We start from the raw sequence: 14,115 nt of genomic DNA, 5'->3' as shown, positions 1-14,115 counted from the left end.
CTTCGCAAAAATGTATATCAGAATTTCGTGTGTATTTTAGTCTATACGCCATCTAATTACCTATCGAGATGACCTCCGAAGACTGTCGATGGTCACATAATCAGACATAAACATAAACAAAAAATATAAATAGATAACGACGTCGTGCAATTGGATTTTTCTAGATCTGTTTGGTTTTATGTTATATGTACAAAAAAATCAGATTTTTATCGTTGTTCATGTTGTTACCTGTTTAAGAATATTTTTGTGGATCGAATCAGTCAACGAAATGGTTCACCTTTATAGCATATAACATGTTGACATTCTGTTCTTTATACTCATATAATATAAAAAAAGAAGATGTGGTATGATTGCCAATGAGACAACTATCCACAAAAGACCAAAATGACACAGACATTAACAACTATAGGTCACCGTATGGCCTTCAACATTGAGCAAAGCCCATACCGCATAGTCCGCTATAAAAGGCCCCGATAAGACAATGTAAAACAATTCAAACGAGAAAACTAACGGCCTTATTTATGTAAAAAGAATAACGAAAAACAAATATGAAACACATAAACAAACGACAACCACTGAATTACAGGTTCCTGACTTGGGACAGGCACATACATAAATAATGTGGCGGGTTTAACCAATTTTTAGCTGACGGGTTAAATTAATGAGTTCCCATGAATAAGGCTTCAATGAGTTCGAATGGTGATGTTTCTTTGCTTCTTTTAACCAAATTGAACCAAATTGGCTGCTTTTATTAATAATTGAACCAAACAAAATCAACTATTTTTCTCGTAGCTAGTGCCCCTTTAAAAACACACTAATATTCATAACGGCAAACAGGCAGTTTGTTTTTATAAAGAAAAAGAGTGGATAGAAATTTAATAATGATACACTTCACATAGTGAACGGATTACAAAGTTTAATACATAAATACTTTTTAAAAATAGAGCCACATGTGGGCTGTTTTGGTCAGACTTAATGACACATGCATGAATGATTCTTCAAATAAAAGTAGTTAACGCGACTAACAAAAGAAGAAAATATATATTTGGACAGAGAAGAAGATATACTTTTGTAAATGATGGGTGTTTTATTGAAACTTGCCTGTGTCGTGTTTGTTTTGTCTATGCTCTCTTCTGTTGTGGACGCAGCTCCGAGGAAATTTGGAGGAACACAAAAAACGGTAAGATTAGGAAAAATCTTATACCTTCAATAGTATCTTTACAAACGCAATGATTTTTGCATCTATATAGTGTAGGCATCTGAAAGTTATAATTAGTTTTACTTCTTTTGTTACTAACAGTTAAATTTTTTCATTTCTATTTTCACGTTTTGTTTTGCTATGGTTCTTTCAGTTTCTAACCTTACAGTTTGGTTTGTTAAATGAGGTGTACTTTATCATGTTAATGTTTTATGTTATCTTTATTTTGTTTGTCAAAAGCTGTATTTTTGATTTACTATAATAATAAAGATGTAGCATATAACATTCAATCATAAGAAGAAAAACAAATAAAGTTATTCGGTATGGGTATCACTTAATATATAATTACAAATCTAATAAATCATCGAGTTTAAATAGATTTAGTGATACCAGTTTATTATATCAAATATTTAATATTTGTATATTTATAAGAAGAAAATGTGTATTTTAACTTTGTACTTGTTTGGCTTTATAAATATTTTGATATGAGCGTCACTGATGAGTCTTGTGTAGACAAAACGCGCGTCTGTCGTCCTAAATTATAATCTTGGTACATTTGATAGCTATTAAGGCAGCAACCATTTGAATTTCAGGGGTGGGGGCTATGGATTTTTTTTCTAAACAAACTTTTTTTCCAAAAAAATCCATAGCTTTTTATTCTTTAAAAGAGGGACGAAAGATGTCAAGCTCATAGATTGAAAATAAACTGACAACGCCATGGCTAAAAATAAAAAGACACACAAATAATAGTACAGACGACACAACATAGAAAACATACAGAATAAGCAGCACGAACCCCACCAAAAAATGGGGGTGATCTCAGGTGCTCCGGAAGGGTAAGCAAATCCTACTCCCCATGCGGCACTCGTCGGTTAGCGTATGACATTACAAATCCGGAAAATAGTCTTATTCGGTAGGTCACATTCGTGAAAAGGGAAGAGGATCGTAGTTACGACATAAGGAACGTATCCGATATCATCTGTGAAACGCGTATCCCATTACGGTCAACCAAGTCGTGACGGCGTCCGTAAAATTTACGATGGGATGATTTCAACTTCACCATTTGGAACTCTTTAATATACCCTTTCAGTGGCGGATCTAGAAATTGGGGGGGGGGGGGGGGGGACCACTGGCTGCCTAAGAGGGGGCCCGCTCCCGTCACGCTTCAGTGATTCCCTATAAAATTAACCATTTTCTTTCTCATAAGGGGGACCTTAATCCGCCTCTGCCTTTATTGAACTATTAGATGATCCGGCAGTAAACATTTTAGCGGAACAAGTCGAACGTTATAGCGCCAAAGTATAACCCATTTTAGCGCAAGATTTTTAACCCATTTTAGAGAAAAAATAAATTATTAATGCCCACTTCAGCCAAAGATGAAATTATCTATGCTCATTTTAGGTTAGATGAAACTAATTTGTTATACGAAAAGAATACATTCATCCCATACTAAGAAAAAGGTAAAGCTTTCGACATTTCTTATCAAGTTCATTGAGGCATAAACTTTTTTTGATCCATCTACAACATATCCATTTTGTTTTGGGGGATATGTTCTCTATAACAATGAAATCATGAGAGCATTTGCATTCATAAGATCAATCCATGATTAAACGTTTTCGTACAAAACATTAACCAATGAAATAATCATGTCAGTTTCAATTCACAGTAATGTGTGAACGACTCCAATTACTTAGATATTGGATACTAAACAAATACAAAATATTCCGTAATGTTTACCGTTATGATAAACAATGTTCGTATGTGTTTGTATGATTCTAAAGGTTTATTTCAGTCTCAAATGGGCAGTTGAAATGGATTTTTTTATATATATAAAACGCGTAAATATTAGCTATTAAATGGGGACACATCAACTAGATTGTTACTATCAACGTAATGTGTCAAGTATAATGATATACTGTGGATTCATTTATTTTCGTGGATACCAATTTTCGTGGATTGAGAAAAAAATTGCATTTTCGTGGATATTAGACTTCGTGGTTTGGCCAAAGTCTGCATACATTCCTTAAGAAAATTTATAATTCGTTGAACATTTAAATTCGTGGTTCCCCTGTTCCCTCAAAATCCACTAAAATTGGTATCCAACGAATATTAAGGAATCCACAGTATAGTGTATAACTACAAAGCCACGTTCAATACGAATATTGTGTCTTCTTTCGACCAATTATAAAGCCGTTGTCAAAGAAGGGGTTCCGTCTTCGCTGTTTGGGATGTACAAGTACGCAGCCACGTCCGGTCAGAATAGTGACCTGTGAAAAGAGTGACACGCTCTTTGCATGTTCAGAAAACAGTCAGCAACTTTATTAGGAGTCCGTACGTGGCCTGTTGCAATGAAAAATATCAGTTCTGATCCAAGATACTCTCCTTTTCCAGTGTTACTCTTAATTATCATGACCTTCATCCATGAAGACTCTGTTAATGGCCTATCTACTGTATGTTTTGTGTATTTGTTCTCCATTATATGACTGAAATATTTGCCAATGGACGTGAAACAACCAACAGTCAATCATTTATTCAATATGAATAGTTCAGATATCTTATAACTAACGGCCGTGCGGTGACCTATAGTTATTTCTGTGTTATTTTGGTCCCTTGCGGAGAGTTGTCTCATTGGCTAATATACCACATCTTCTTTTTTTATAATTAGATTGGGACTGATATTCAGTAGTTTAAACATATTGTGCGAGGTTGGATAAAGTTTAAATCATTATAAATGATAAGATAGTTGTGTAATTTAACAATTTAAATCGTTCTGTGTGACGTGTTATAATCTTTTTACCACAGGCCTTTGGTTAGGTCGTCAGATAATATAATAACGATATAGATGATAATACAAATCTTCAGTGTTAAACCTCAATAATTACGATACATAGACTGAGTAAAAAAATAGAACTGCAATCTTAATAACAAAACCTCCAAAATTGTAATTTCAAAGTTGCAGAAAATTTTTTCCCCATTTTTTGATGAAGCAAAAATTTCACCTTATGGTTTATTGTCTTTGTTACAATAATTTATTCATTGTAATGTATAGAATCATCCAATTTCTTCTTTAGATATGGATGTTAAATTTAGAATGATGCTAGATTCCTGTATGCCAATCAAAATAGCGTACTATAATGAAAGATATATCTAATGTAATTATTTACAGGTATTAACACCGAGACAAACTAAAACTCTTGAGAAAATGTTTATGATGTATGGTAGAAGTTTTGATTTTGAGAGAAAGCATGGTATCAATGGACGAAACTGTAAGTATTAATGGTATTATTTATATCATATACAGTATCAGGAGATATCACCAATGCCGGTACTGTACAGGAGATATCACCAATGCCGGTACCGTACAAGAGATATCACCAATGTCGGTACTGTACAAGAGATCTCATCAATGGTGGTACTGTACAGGAGAGATCACCAATTGCGGTATTGTACCGGGGATATTACCAATGTACAGGAGATATCACAAATGTCAGTACTGTACAGGAGATATCACCAATGGCGGTACTGTACAGGAGATGTCACCAATGGCGGTATTGTATAGGAGAGATCATCAATGTCGGTACTGTACAGGTGATATCACCAATGGCGAAACTGTAATTGCGGTATTGTACCGGTAATATCACCAATGGCTGTACTGTACAAGAGATATCACTAATCGCGGTATTGTACAGGAGAGATAACCAATGTCGGTACTGGACAAGAGATATCACCAATGTCGGTACTGTACAGGAGATATCACCATTGTCAGTACTGTATATGCAAGAGATGTCACCAATGTCGGTACTGTAAGGACATATCACCAATGTCGTAATGTACAGGAGAGATCACCAATATCGGTACTGAAAGGACATATCACCAATGTCAGAACTGTACAGGAGAGAAAATCAATGTCGGTACTGTAAGGACATATCACCAATGTCAGTACTGTACAGGAGATATCACCAATGTCAGTACTGTACAAGAGATGTCACCAATGTCGGTACTGTAAGGACATATTACCAATGTCGTAATGTACAGGAGATGTCACCAATGTCGGTACTGTAAGGACATATTACCAATGTCGTAATGTACAGGAGATGTCACCAATGTCGGTACTGTAAGGACATATTACCAATGTCGTAATGTACAGGAGATGTCACCAATGTCGGTACTGTAAGGACATATTACCAATGTCGTAATGTACAGGAGATGTCACCAATGTCGGTACTGTAAGGACATATTACCAATGTCGTAATGTACAGGAGATGTCACCAATGTCGGTACTGTAAGGACATATTACCAATGTCGTAATGTACAGGAGATGTCACCAATGTCGGTACTGTAAGGACATATTACCAATGTCGTAATGTACAGGAGATGTCACCAATGTCGGTACTGTAAGGACATATCACCAATGTCGTAATGTACAGGAGAGATCACCAATGTCAGTACTGTACAGGAGAGATCACCAATTTCAGTACTGAACAAGAGATATCACCAATGTCGGTATTGGTTAATATCCTTTCTAGGCAAAAACCATTTAAAATTCAGTAGTTAAGTTTAATGCTTCAATTATCAATTTCAAGAACGTATTATTTTTCCATCTGTTGAAATTAATCTGGAAGTTTTGTGATATTAGGGACTTTATTTGGATATGAGTAAAAAAAAATAACTTGTGTTTAATTGCATGAAATGACTATGAACATGTATGCATCTACACATTATTTTTTGAAGACGGTATTGCCTTCTTGGTGAGTTCTAGCTGCATTTGTCGTCAGGTTGCTTTTATAGTGATGTATACTCAGTGTCCCCTTTTACTCATGTCTTCCTGAATAATATAAACATTAGAAATCAACAATCCTTTTTCTCCTTATTTTAAATAAGGTGAGCACAAGATTTTGATTTTGTGGCAATCAGATTCCATTTAAGAATTTAGTTTTTAGTTTTTAAAAATATAGACGTTTATAGAAGCAAAGATAAATAACATGATTGATTTGATTTTAATAGTTTTAAACAACTATGCTATGGTTTGAGTAAGTTAATAATTTTAACCTGGTTTGTAATAACATGAGCAACACAACGGGTACCACATGTGGAGCAGGATCTGCTTACCCTTCCGAAAATCAATTTTGTGTGGGTTTCGTGTCGCTTTGTCTTCATTTTTATAGTTGTGTTTTGTGTACTTTTATTTGTATGTTTGTCTTTTTCTTTTGTAACCATGACGTTGTCAGTTTATTACTAATCTATGAGTTTGAATGTCCCTCTGGTATCTTTTAAAACTTAACCAGAATACCTAGCACACTAGTAAGTTTTTGATTTGTATATGGGCTCTCAGGATGAGTGCTTGTCTCAAAGAATGTTTCTCGTGATATATCCATATAGATATACGAAGATGTGGTTTTGTTAGTTTAGTTTATACATATTTATTTATAAAGGATTGGGAAACAAGTTTTGCAACTTATATTAATCCCTTTCCACTTTGCGGGTGCGAGTGCTGCCTTTTAGCGGCATTAGCCTGCTCTTTTTCGAAATCTACAAGAGTGTATTTAACGTGCAAGAGATATGTCTCTCTCTTCACACGGGTCAGTCATTTATCGTCCCCTTCCGACGGACTATCATCGTTTCCGCAAGACTATACTCGCAAATGGTGTCAAGGGAGTCCCTGAAATTGTTATCCCTGAACGGAAATAGAAACAGAAACCTTTGTGTTAGTAGTCCGATGCACTTACCACTACACCACGGCTCCCTATGTGGTATGAGTACCATTGAGACAGCACTCCATCCAAGTCACAATTAGTAAAAGTAAACCATTATTGGGAAAAGTACGGTTATTCAACACGGACCCTTAGCTCACATCGAATAGCAAGCTATAAAGCGCCCCAAAAATGACCATGTATGTCAATTTTATTGATATTGGCAGTTATAGTATATGTTTCTCAATAAAGAACAAATTAATGCAAAGAATAAGGAACCGTTTGACAATGAAATGCATGAGACAACATATCAAATAATAATTAATTTTGATATATTTGTCCATCCAAAAGGATTTGGAGGAGGGAGAGTAAAGTTCCATTATTCCCTCTCTAAGTCCACCACTATGTAGATATGTACATTTTCCCTCTCTGAGTCCACCACTATGTAGATATGTACATTTTCCCTCTCGGAGTCCACCACTATATAGATATGTACATTTTCCCTCTCTAAGTCCACCACTATATAAATATGTACATTTTCCCTCTCTGAGTCCACCACTGTGTAGATATGTACATTTTCCCTCTCTAAGTCCACCACTATATAGATATGTACATTTTCCCTCTCTAAGTCCACCACTGTGTAGATATGTACATTTTCCCTCTCTGAGTCCACCACTGTGTAGATGTGTACATTTTCCTTTATTAAGAAACTGTATGATATTCTGTAATTCAACATTTACTCAGTTTTGTGTCTGTTAATTGTATTTTTGTTTCTTTTCACAGATCTGTGTGCCATTGCAAAATCATGTGATTCCCGGAGAAAAATAGATGATACAACTTCCAAAAAAAATAAATGAACAGTGTGACAAAGCTTCAGTATTACTTACCAATAACATATATATAGAACAAGTGTTCTCAAATTAAGCATAATTTGAATGTGATTAAAATAAATTAATAAAACTTGTAGTTTTTTCAAAGGGTTTCGCCTGACGGTGTACTGGAGTACTTCAGGGTGTTAAAATATGTTTTAAATTCGTTGTAAATTAGTGTATACGCAATTTGTAGTTTTGACCAAAAGTGACAGAATAATCAGAAATGATGGCGGCCACCGAACAGCAGAAGCAGAAAATGCCCATATCTTCGGATATGAACGTACAGAACTTATAATATACGGTTGTTACCGAGTTTTACGTATGAAAAGATTGTAATTAACGTACGTTCAAAATAGAAATGCGATGTGGAATGATTGCCAACGAGATAACTATCCACCAGAAATCAAATAACGTATAAATATCAGCAGCTATAGGTAACCGTACGACATTCAACGAGGAGCAAAATCCATAACAGTAGGGCCTACTAATAAAGTGTGCTGTAAAAGGAACCAGCATGATCACAACCTTATGCATCTTTATCATGCATAACATTTCCACCTTTAAGGAGGTATGTTTGTGTCAACCATTTTCATTAATATAAACTAAGCTTCTATGTTACATAGAATACTTTCAATCTGTTTCAGGCAAATGCTAAAAATACATTGATGAAACTGTACTTTTACAAACCATCTCTGATTTTTAGAGTTATCCCCCTGAACCCAAGGCCTACCACTTTAAACGTGCGATTTTCATTGTGGTAAGAAACGGTCGGCTCATGGGATATAAACTCTAAGCCGGGAATGTCACAATATATACCCTGTCTGAGACCTGAATAACATATAATGTAGGGGAGAGTAATATAAAAAAAAATGTTTAACCCCGCCCAATTTTTATGCCTGGCCCAAGTCAGCAGCCTCTGGCCTTTGATAGTCTTGTATGATTTTTAAAATGAGTTCATTTAGATATTCGGAGTTTAGTATGCCGTCCATCATCACAGGACTAGTAGATATTTTTTTGTTTAGGGATCAGCTGAAGCACGGCACCGGGTGCTTGCTGTATTGTAGACCGATTGGCGACCTTCGTCAGTTTTTTGCTCTTTGGTTGGGTTATTGTTTCTTTGACACATCTCCCATTTCCATTTTCAATTATATATGAAGTTTAGACACCATGACTTCATCAGATATATTTTTTTATAATATTGATAAAATGCAACAAGAACATGAGCGAGCGCGTTGACGATATTACACTATAACATACCAGGTCAGGAGCCTATAAATCAGCTGTTGTCGTTTGTTGCATATTTGTTTTCATTATTTTGTTCGTTAATTAGAGCTTAGATTTCTCGATTAATTGTAATACAATTGTAATTTCGGTGCCTTTTTTAGCTGACTATGTGGTATGGGCTTTGATCATTGTTGAAGGCCGTACGGTGTACTATAGTTGTTAATTTCTGAGTCATTTGGTCTCTTTTGGAGAGGTGTTCCGTTTGCTACAGACCACAGTCAGTATTAATTTCGGTTTTTGACACATTTAAAAAGGACACTTCACTATAACAACGGCAAGCATGATGTCACGAAACGACAGAATCGAACAAAAAACAAAAATAAAAATACATATATATGCTACAATAAAAGGAAAACATTACGGATATAAATGAAATTATTCAGATAAATAAAAATAAGTTCAAGTAAAGAAGGTGTCATTACCACCACTGTCAAATTAATTAGATTCGCCTTTAATACAGGAGTAGGTAAATATCACTGACAGGTCCATTTGACATGTGTCATAAGTTTAGAATTATGAACAAGTGAAACAGAAATTCGTGTTAACCAGGTAGAATAATTCAATTAAATTTTCGAATGAGGGGGAGTGTCGTTTTGAAGATTTTGGAAAATAATCTTCTAGCATAAAAAGAACTAACAAAATAACCTATGATTAAATGTATATTCTTCCTCAAAAATTGCTCGGAATGATGATTTTTAAAAATTGACAAAACATACCTAGCAATAGGCGAAATCTAAAGATTGCAAAAATTCACCATCATGCATAATGATTCCTCTTTTTTTTGAAAATCAAAGATAAATTAAAACAGCATTGATCTTATTAAATATTAGAAGATGTGGTATGAGTACCAATGGGATAAGTCTCTATCCAAGTTACAATTTGTTTTAGTAAACCATTATAGGTCAAAGTCTTCAACATGTACACGTAGCCTCGGCTTACACCGAGTAGCTGGAATGGCCCCGACCGTTACTAGTGTAAAACTATTCACCGAACAGCAAGCAAGGGCCCCAACAATTACTAGTGTAAAACCATTCAAACGGAGAAACCAACGGTATAATCTACTAGTATATAAACTAGAGGCTCTAAAGAGCCTGTGTCGCTCACCTTGGTCTATGTGCATACATGTATTAAACAAAGGACACAGATGGATTCATGACAAACTTGTGGTTTGATGATGGTGAGGTGTTTGTAGATCTTACTTTACTGAACATACTTGCTACTTACAATTTTCTCTATCTATAATAAACTTGGTCCTTTAGTTACAGAGGAAAATGTTTTGTAAAAATTTACAAAAAATTACCAAATTAATGAAAATTGTTAAAAAATGACGATAAAGGGCAATAACTCCTTAAGGGGTCGAATTACCATCTTAGTCATGTCGACTTATTTGTAGATCTTACTTTGCTGAACATTTAGCTGTTTACAGTTTATCTCTATCTATAATAGTATTCAAGATAATAACCAAAAACGGCAAAATGTCCTTACAATTACCAATTCAGGGGCAGCAACCCAACAACCGGTTGTCCGATTCATCCAAAAATTTTCAGGGCAGTTAGATCTTCACTTGGTAATCAATTTAACCCCAAATGCTTTGGTTTTAGAGTTATAAGCCAAAATCTATATTTTACCCCTATGTTCTATTTTTAGCCATGGCGGCCATTTTGGTTAGTTGGACGGGTGACCGGACACATATTTTTAACTAGATGCTCCAATGATGATTGTGTTCAAGTTTGGTTAAATTTGGCCAAGTAGTTTCAGCGGAGAATATTTTTGTAAAAGTTAACGATGGATGACGGACGCCAAGTGATGTGAAAAACTAACTTTACCCTTTCGGCCAGGTGAGCTTAAAACGAGAATTGAGAAACACATATGAACCACATAAAAAACGACAACTTAACATCAGATTTCTGACTTAAAACATGTGCAAACCAATGGAGGGGGTTTAAACGTTTTAATAGGAACCAACCTTCATCCTTATCTGAAACAATATTTTACAATCACAGCATAGAAAGATACAGTATAAAATATAAATTGAAATGACTTAACCCAATAAAAAGACATATTAATACCATTGAACGAATTAATTTGATTTCTGATACAATGTATATAAAATATCAATAAAATAAGTGGTGAATGAGTAAAGACAGCAGTGGAATACCTCTATGAGATGTTGAACAAATTTAAAGACAACAATAACATTGAACAAAAAGCCGCCATATACAATAATATACAAAGGTAAAAAAGAAAAAGAAAATATTATCAGAGCGCCTGATCTCACCTTGTAAAATATTATCAAAATTTTCATAGTTGGCTTTAATCGTGTAGTAGAAACTACTCGGAAACAAAATATGTACAGATTGTTTGTAGTGTCTTTTTCAATCCTTTTGTTAGGTGAGTATTTTCTTTGGCGTATTCTCCGCCACAAGATATTACATTTATTCTGTTTATATATATATATATATTGTATATTATTAGTATATGTTATTTGAATTCTGTTACATTCATCATCGAACACAAACGTGGCGAGTAAAGAAATGACTGGAATATATCTTTATAATGGCTGAACAAATTAGACAATATTAAAATAATTTCAATCAATTATTTTATTTCATTCTGCATCAGAAATATCCGTCTGTTGGTTTGAGTATGACTATGGTCAAATTGATACTGGACAGGTCTGTAATAGAGAACATGATAATGTTTAGACTTACACAAATGACTTAATAAAAACACATTTCATTGGTAGTTCACTTTATCAATTTTATGTATAATAATGATCAGATTTAACTTAAATATTACAACGATAATGGGTCAACACAGTCAAAAGTAAAATAACAAAAATTACCGAGCGCCGAGAAAAACTGAAAAGTGAAAGTCCATAATTAAAATGAACTTTGATGCATGGTACTTAATATCCCTAGATTTCAGTGTCATGACGGGTGTCTTATCGTTGAACAGTATCTTATTACACTTCAGGAGCGTCTTATATCATCCCTGATTGCCAGTTTCTTGACGGGTGTCACATGTTAAACAGAGTCTGCTTACTCTTCAAGAGCGTCTAATATCATGAATATCATCCCTGGTTTTCAGTGTCATGACGGGTGTCACATGTTGAACAGGATCTGCTTACTCTTCATTAGCATTTTATATGATCCCTGGTTTTCAGTGTCATGACGGGTGTCACATGTTAAACAGAGTCTGATAACTATTCAAGAGCGTCTAATATCATGAATATCATCCCTGGTTTTCAGTGTCATGACGGGTGTCACATGTTAAACATAGTCTGCTTACTCTTTAGTATCATCTTATATCATCCCTGGTTTTCAGTGTCAAGACGGGTGTCACATGTTAAACATAGTCTGCTTACTCTTTAGTATCATCTTATATCATCCCTGATTGCCAGTTTCTTGACGAGTGTCACATGTTAAAAAAAGTCTGCTTACTCTTCAAGAGCGTCTAATATCATGAATTCCATCCCTGGTTTTCAGTGTCATGACGGGTGTCACATGTTAAACAGAGTCTGCTTACTATTCAAGAGCGTCTAATATCATGAATATCATCCCTGGTTTTCAGTGTTAGGACGGGTGTCACATGTTCAACAGAGTCTTTTTTCATTTCAGGAGCGTCTTATATCATCCCTGATTGCCAGTTTATTGACGGTTGTCGCGTATTAAACTGAGTCAGGAGCGTCTTATTTTATCTCTTGCTGGCAGTGGCTTGACGGGTGTCACATGTTAAACAGATTCGTATTACATTTCAGGAGCGTCTTATATCATTCCTGATTGTCAGTTGATGACGGGTGTCACATGTTTAACAGAGTGCTCACTCTTCAGGAGCATCTGATATCATCCATGGTTTTCAGTGTCATGACGGGTTTCGCATGTTTAACAGAGTCTGCTTAAATTTTAGGAGTGTTTAATATTATCCCTTGCTGCCAGTGTCATAACGGGTTTCACATGTTGAATACAGTCTGCATATACTTCCGGAGCACCTAATATTATCGCTGGTTTTAGGCGTTGGTTCGTACTTCTCAGTTCTATTCATTGATTTATTGCGTTTTTTCTGAAGTTTTTTTTAATATAAAGTTAAGTTTGTCTTCGACCTTTTTTAAACGAAAACATTTATTTAGGTTTACTTTTACAAATTGTGACTTGGATGAAAAGTTGTCTTACTGGCACTCATACCACATCTTCTTATATCTAAGAACAGACAAATGGCTCTTCTATCTGTGATATACATTCAAAGTATCGTAAATTTATCTTCTCAACTAATGGTACTCTTTGGTGGATACTTTGTTATAGATAACAAACCCTTCAGAAATAGATAACAGTCAGATGTCATCATTCATTACAATATGCTTTACTTAATTAAAACACATCTATTATTCAAAAAGCAAGACTTAATTTAAGGTATGATTGAGAAATCTATGCATGCATCTACTTGTTGTTGTTCATGTCTATTGATATATACAAAAATATATCTAATATTCAAAAATGATTCCAAAAAGATTAATGAACCATATGTCAAACTAACCGTAGGTACTTCACAAACAAACGTACGGCTGACATCACAATCTGTTTGACCCCATGCCCAGTCGTTGAATTCTTGAATAGAGACACATACATTTTGTGGTCCACCTAGTGGTACAGCTGAAAAACGTTATAGACAAATTATCAGTTTTACAAAGAATTATAAATTATGTACAAAATAACAGATTTAAAAATCAGAAGAAACTATTGTTCGCCGACGTTGTTTATAAATAGCATCTTTTAGATACAACTGCTGTGCAATTTTATTCTGCTGAAAACACTGCTACATAAAGGACATCACAGTTTTCGCTGTTCGAAATTCATAAATCGAATGAAAAAAAAAAATTAAATCCGGGTTACAAACTCAATCTGAGGAAAACACAACAAATATATTAGATGACTACGGCACCGCAGAAACACAACACTAAAATGTAACACACACAAAAACGAACTATAATATAACAATGGCCATTTTCCTGACTTGGAACAGGACATTTTAAGAAAACAAATGGTTGGTTGAACCTGTTTGTTTTATTGATACA

The 14,115-nt window shown here is 34.7% G+C and overlaps 1 protein-coding gene and 1 long non-coding RNA gene across 6 annotated transcripts in view; one reads left to right on the top strand and one right to left on the bottom strand.

The window, feature by feature from the left end:
* Nucleotides 1-1,005: 1,005 nt before the first annotated feature.
* LOC139497292 (uncharacterized) lies at nt 1,006-7,852 on the top strand. The gene is made up of 3 exons (XR_011657741.1): nt 1,006-1,180; nt 4,365-4,464; nt 7,672-7,852. It is a non-coding gene; the product is annotated as an uncharacterized lncRNA (long non-coding RNA).
* A 3,777-nt stretch (nt 7,853-11,629) lies between these two features.
* The window catches only part of LOC139497287 (pulmonary surfactant-associated protein D-like), a 43,021-nt gene continuing 40,535 nt past the window's right edge, over nt 11,630-14,115 (bottom strand). For all 5 annotated transcript variants that reach the window (XM_071285473.1, XM_071285472.1, XM_071285475.1 and 2 more), the window contains 2 exons: nt 13,578-13,693; nt 11,630-11,721 (listed from right to left, as the gene is read on the bottom strand). In XM_071285473.1, the coding sequence (XP_071141574.1) occupies nt 11,701-11,721; nt 13,578-13,693 (137 nt within the window). In that variant the 3' untranslated portion in view covers nt 11,630-11,700. The remainder of the gene's footprint in view (nt 11,722-13,577; nt 13,694-14,115) is intronic.

This window comes from Mytilus edulis, chromosome 12 (assembly GCF_963676685.1).
Source record: "Mytilus edulis chromosome 12, xbMytEdul2.2, whole genome shotgun sequence".
Classification (NCBI taxonomy): Eukaryota; Metazoa; Mollusca; class Bivalvia; order Mytilida; family Mytilidae; genus Mytilus; species Mytilus edulis.
Note: the sequence above shows the minus strand (reverse complement) of the source record. Positions and strands in the feature narration are given on the sequence as shown.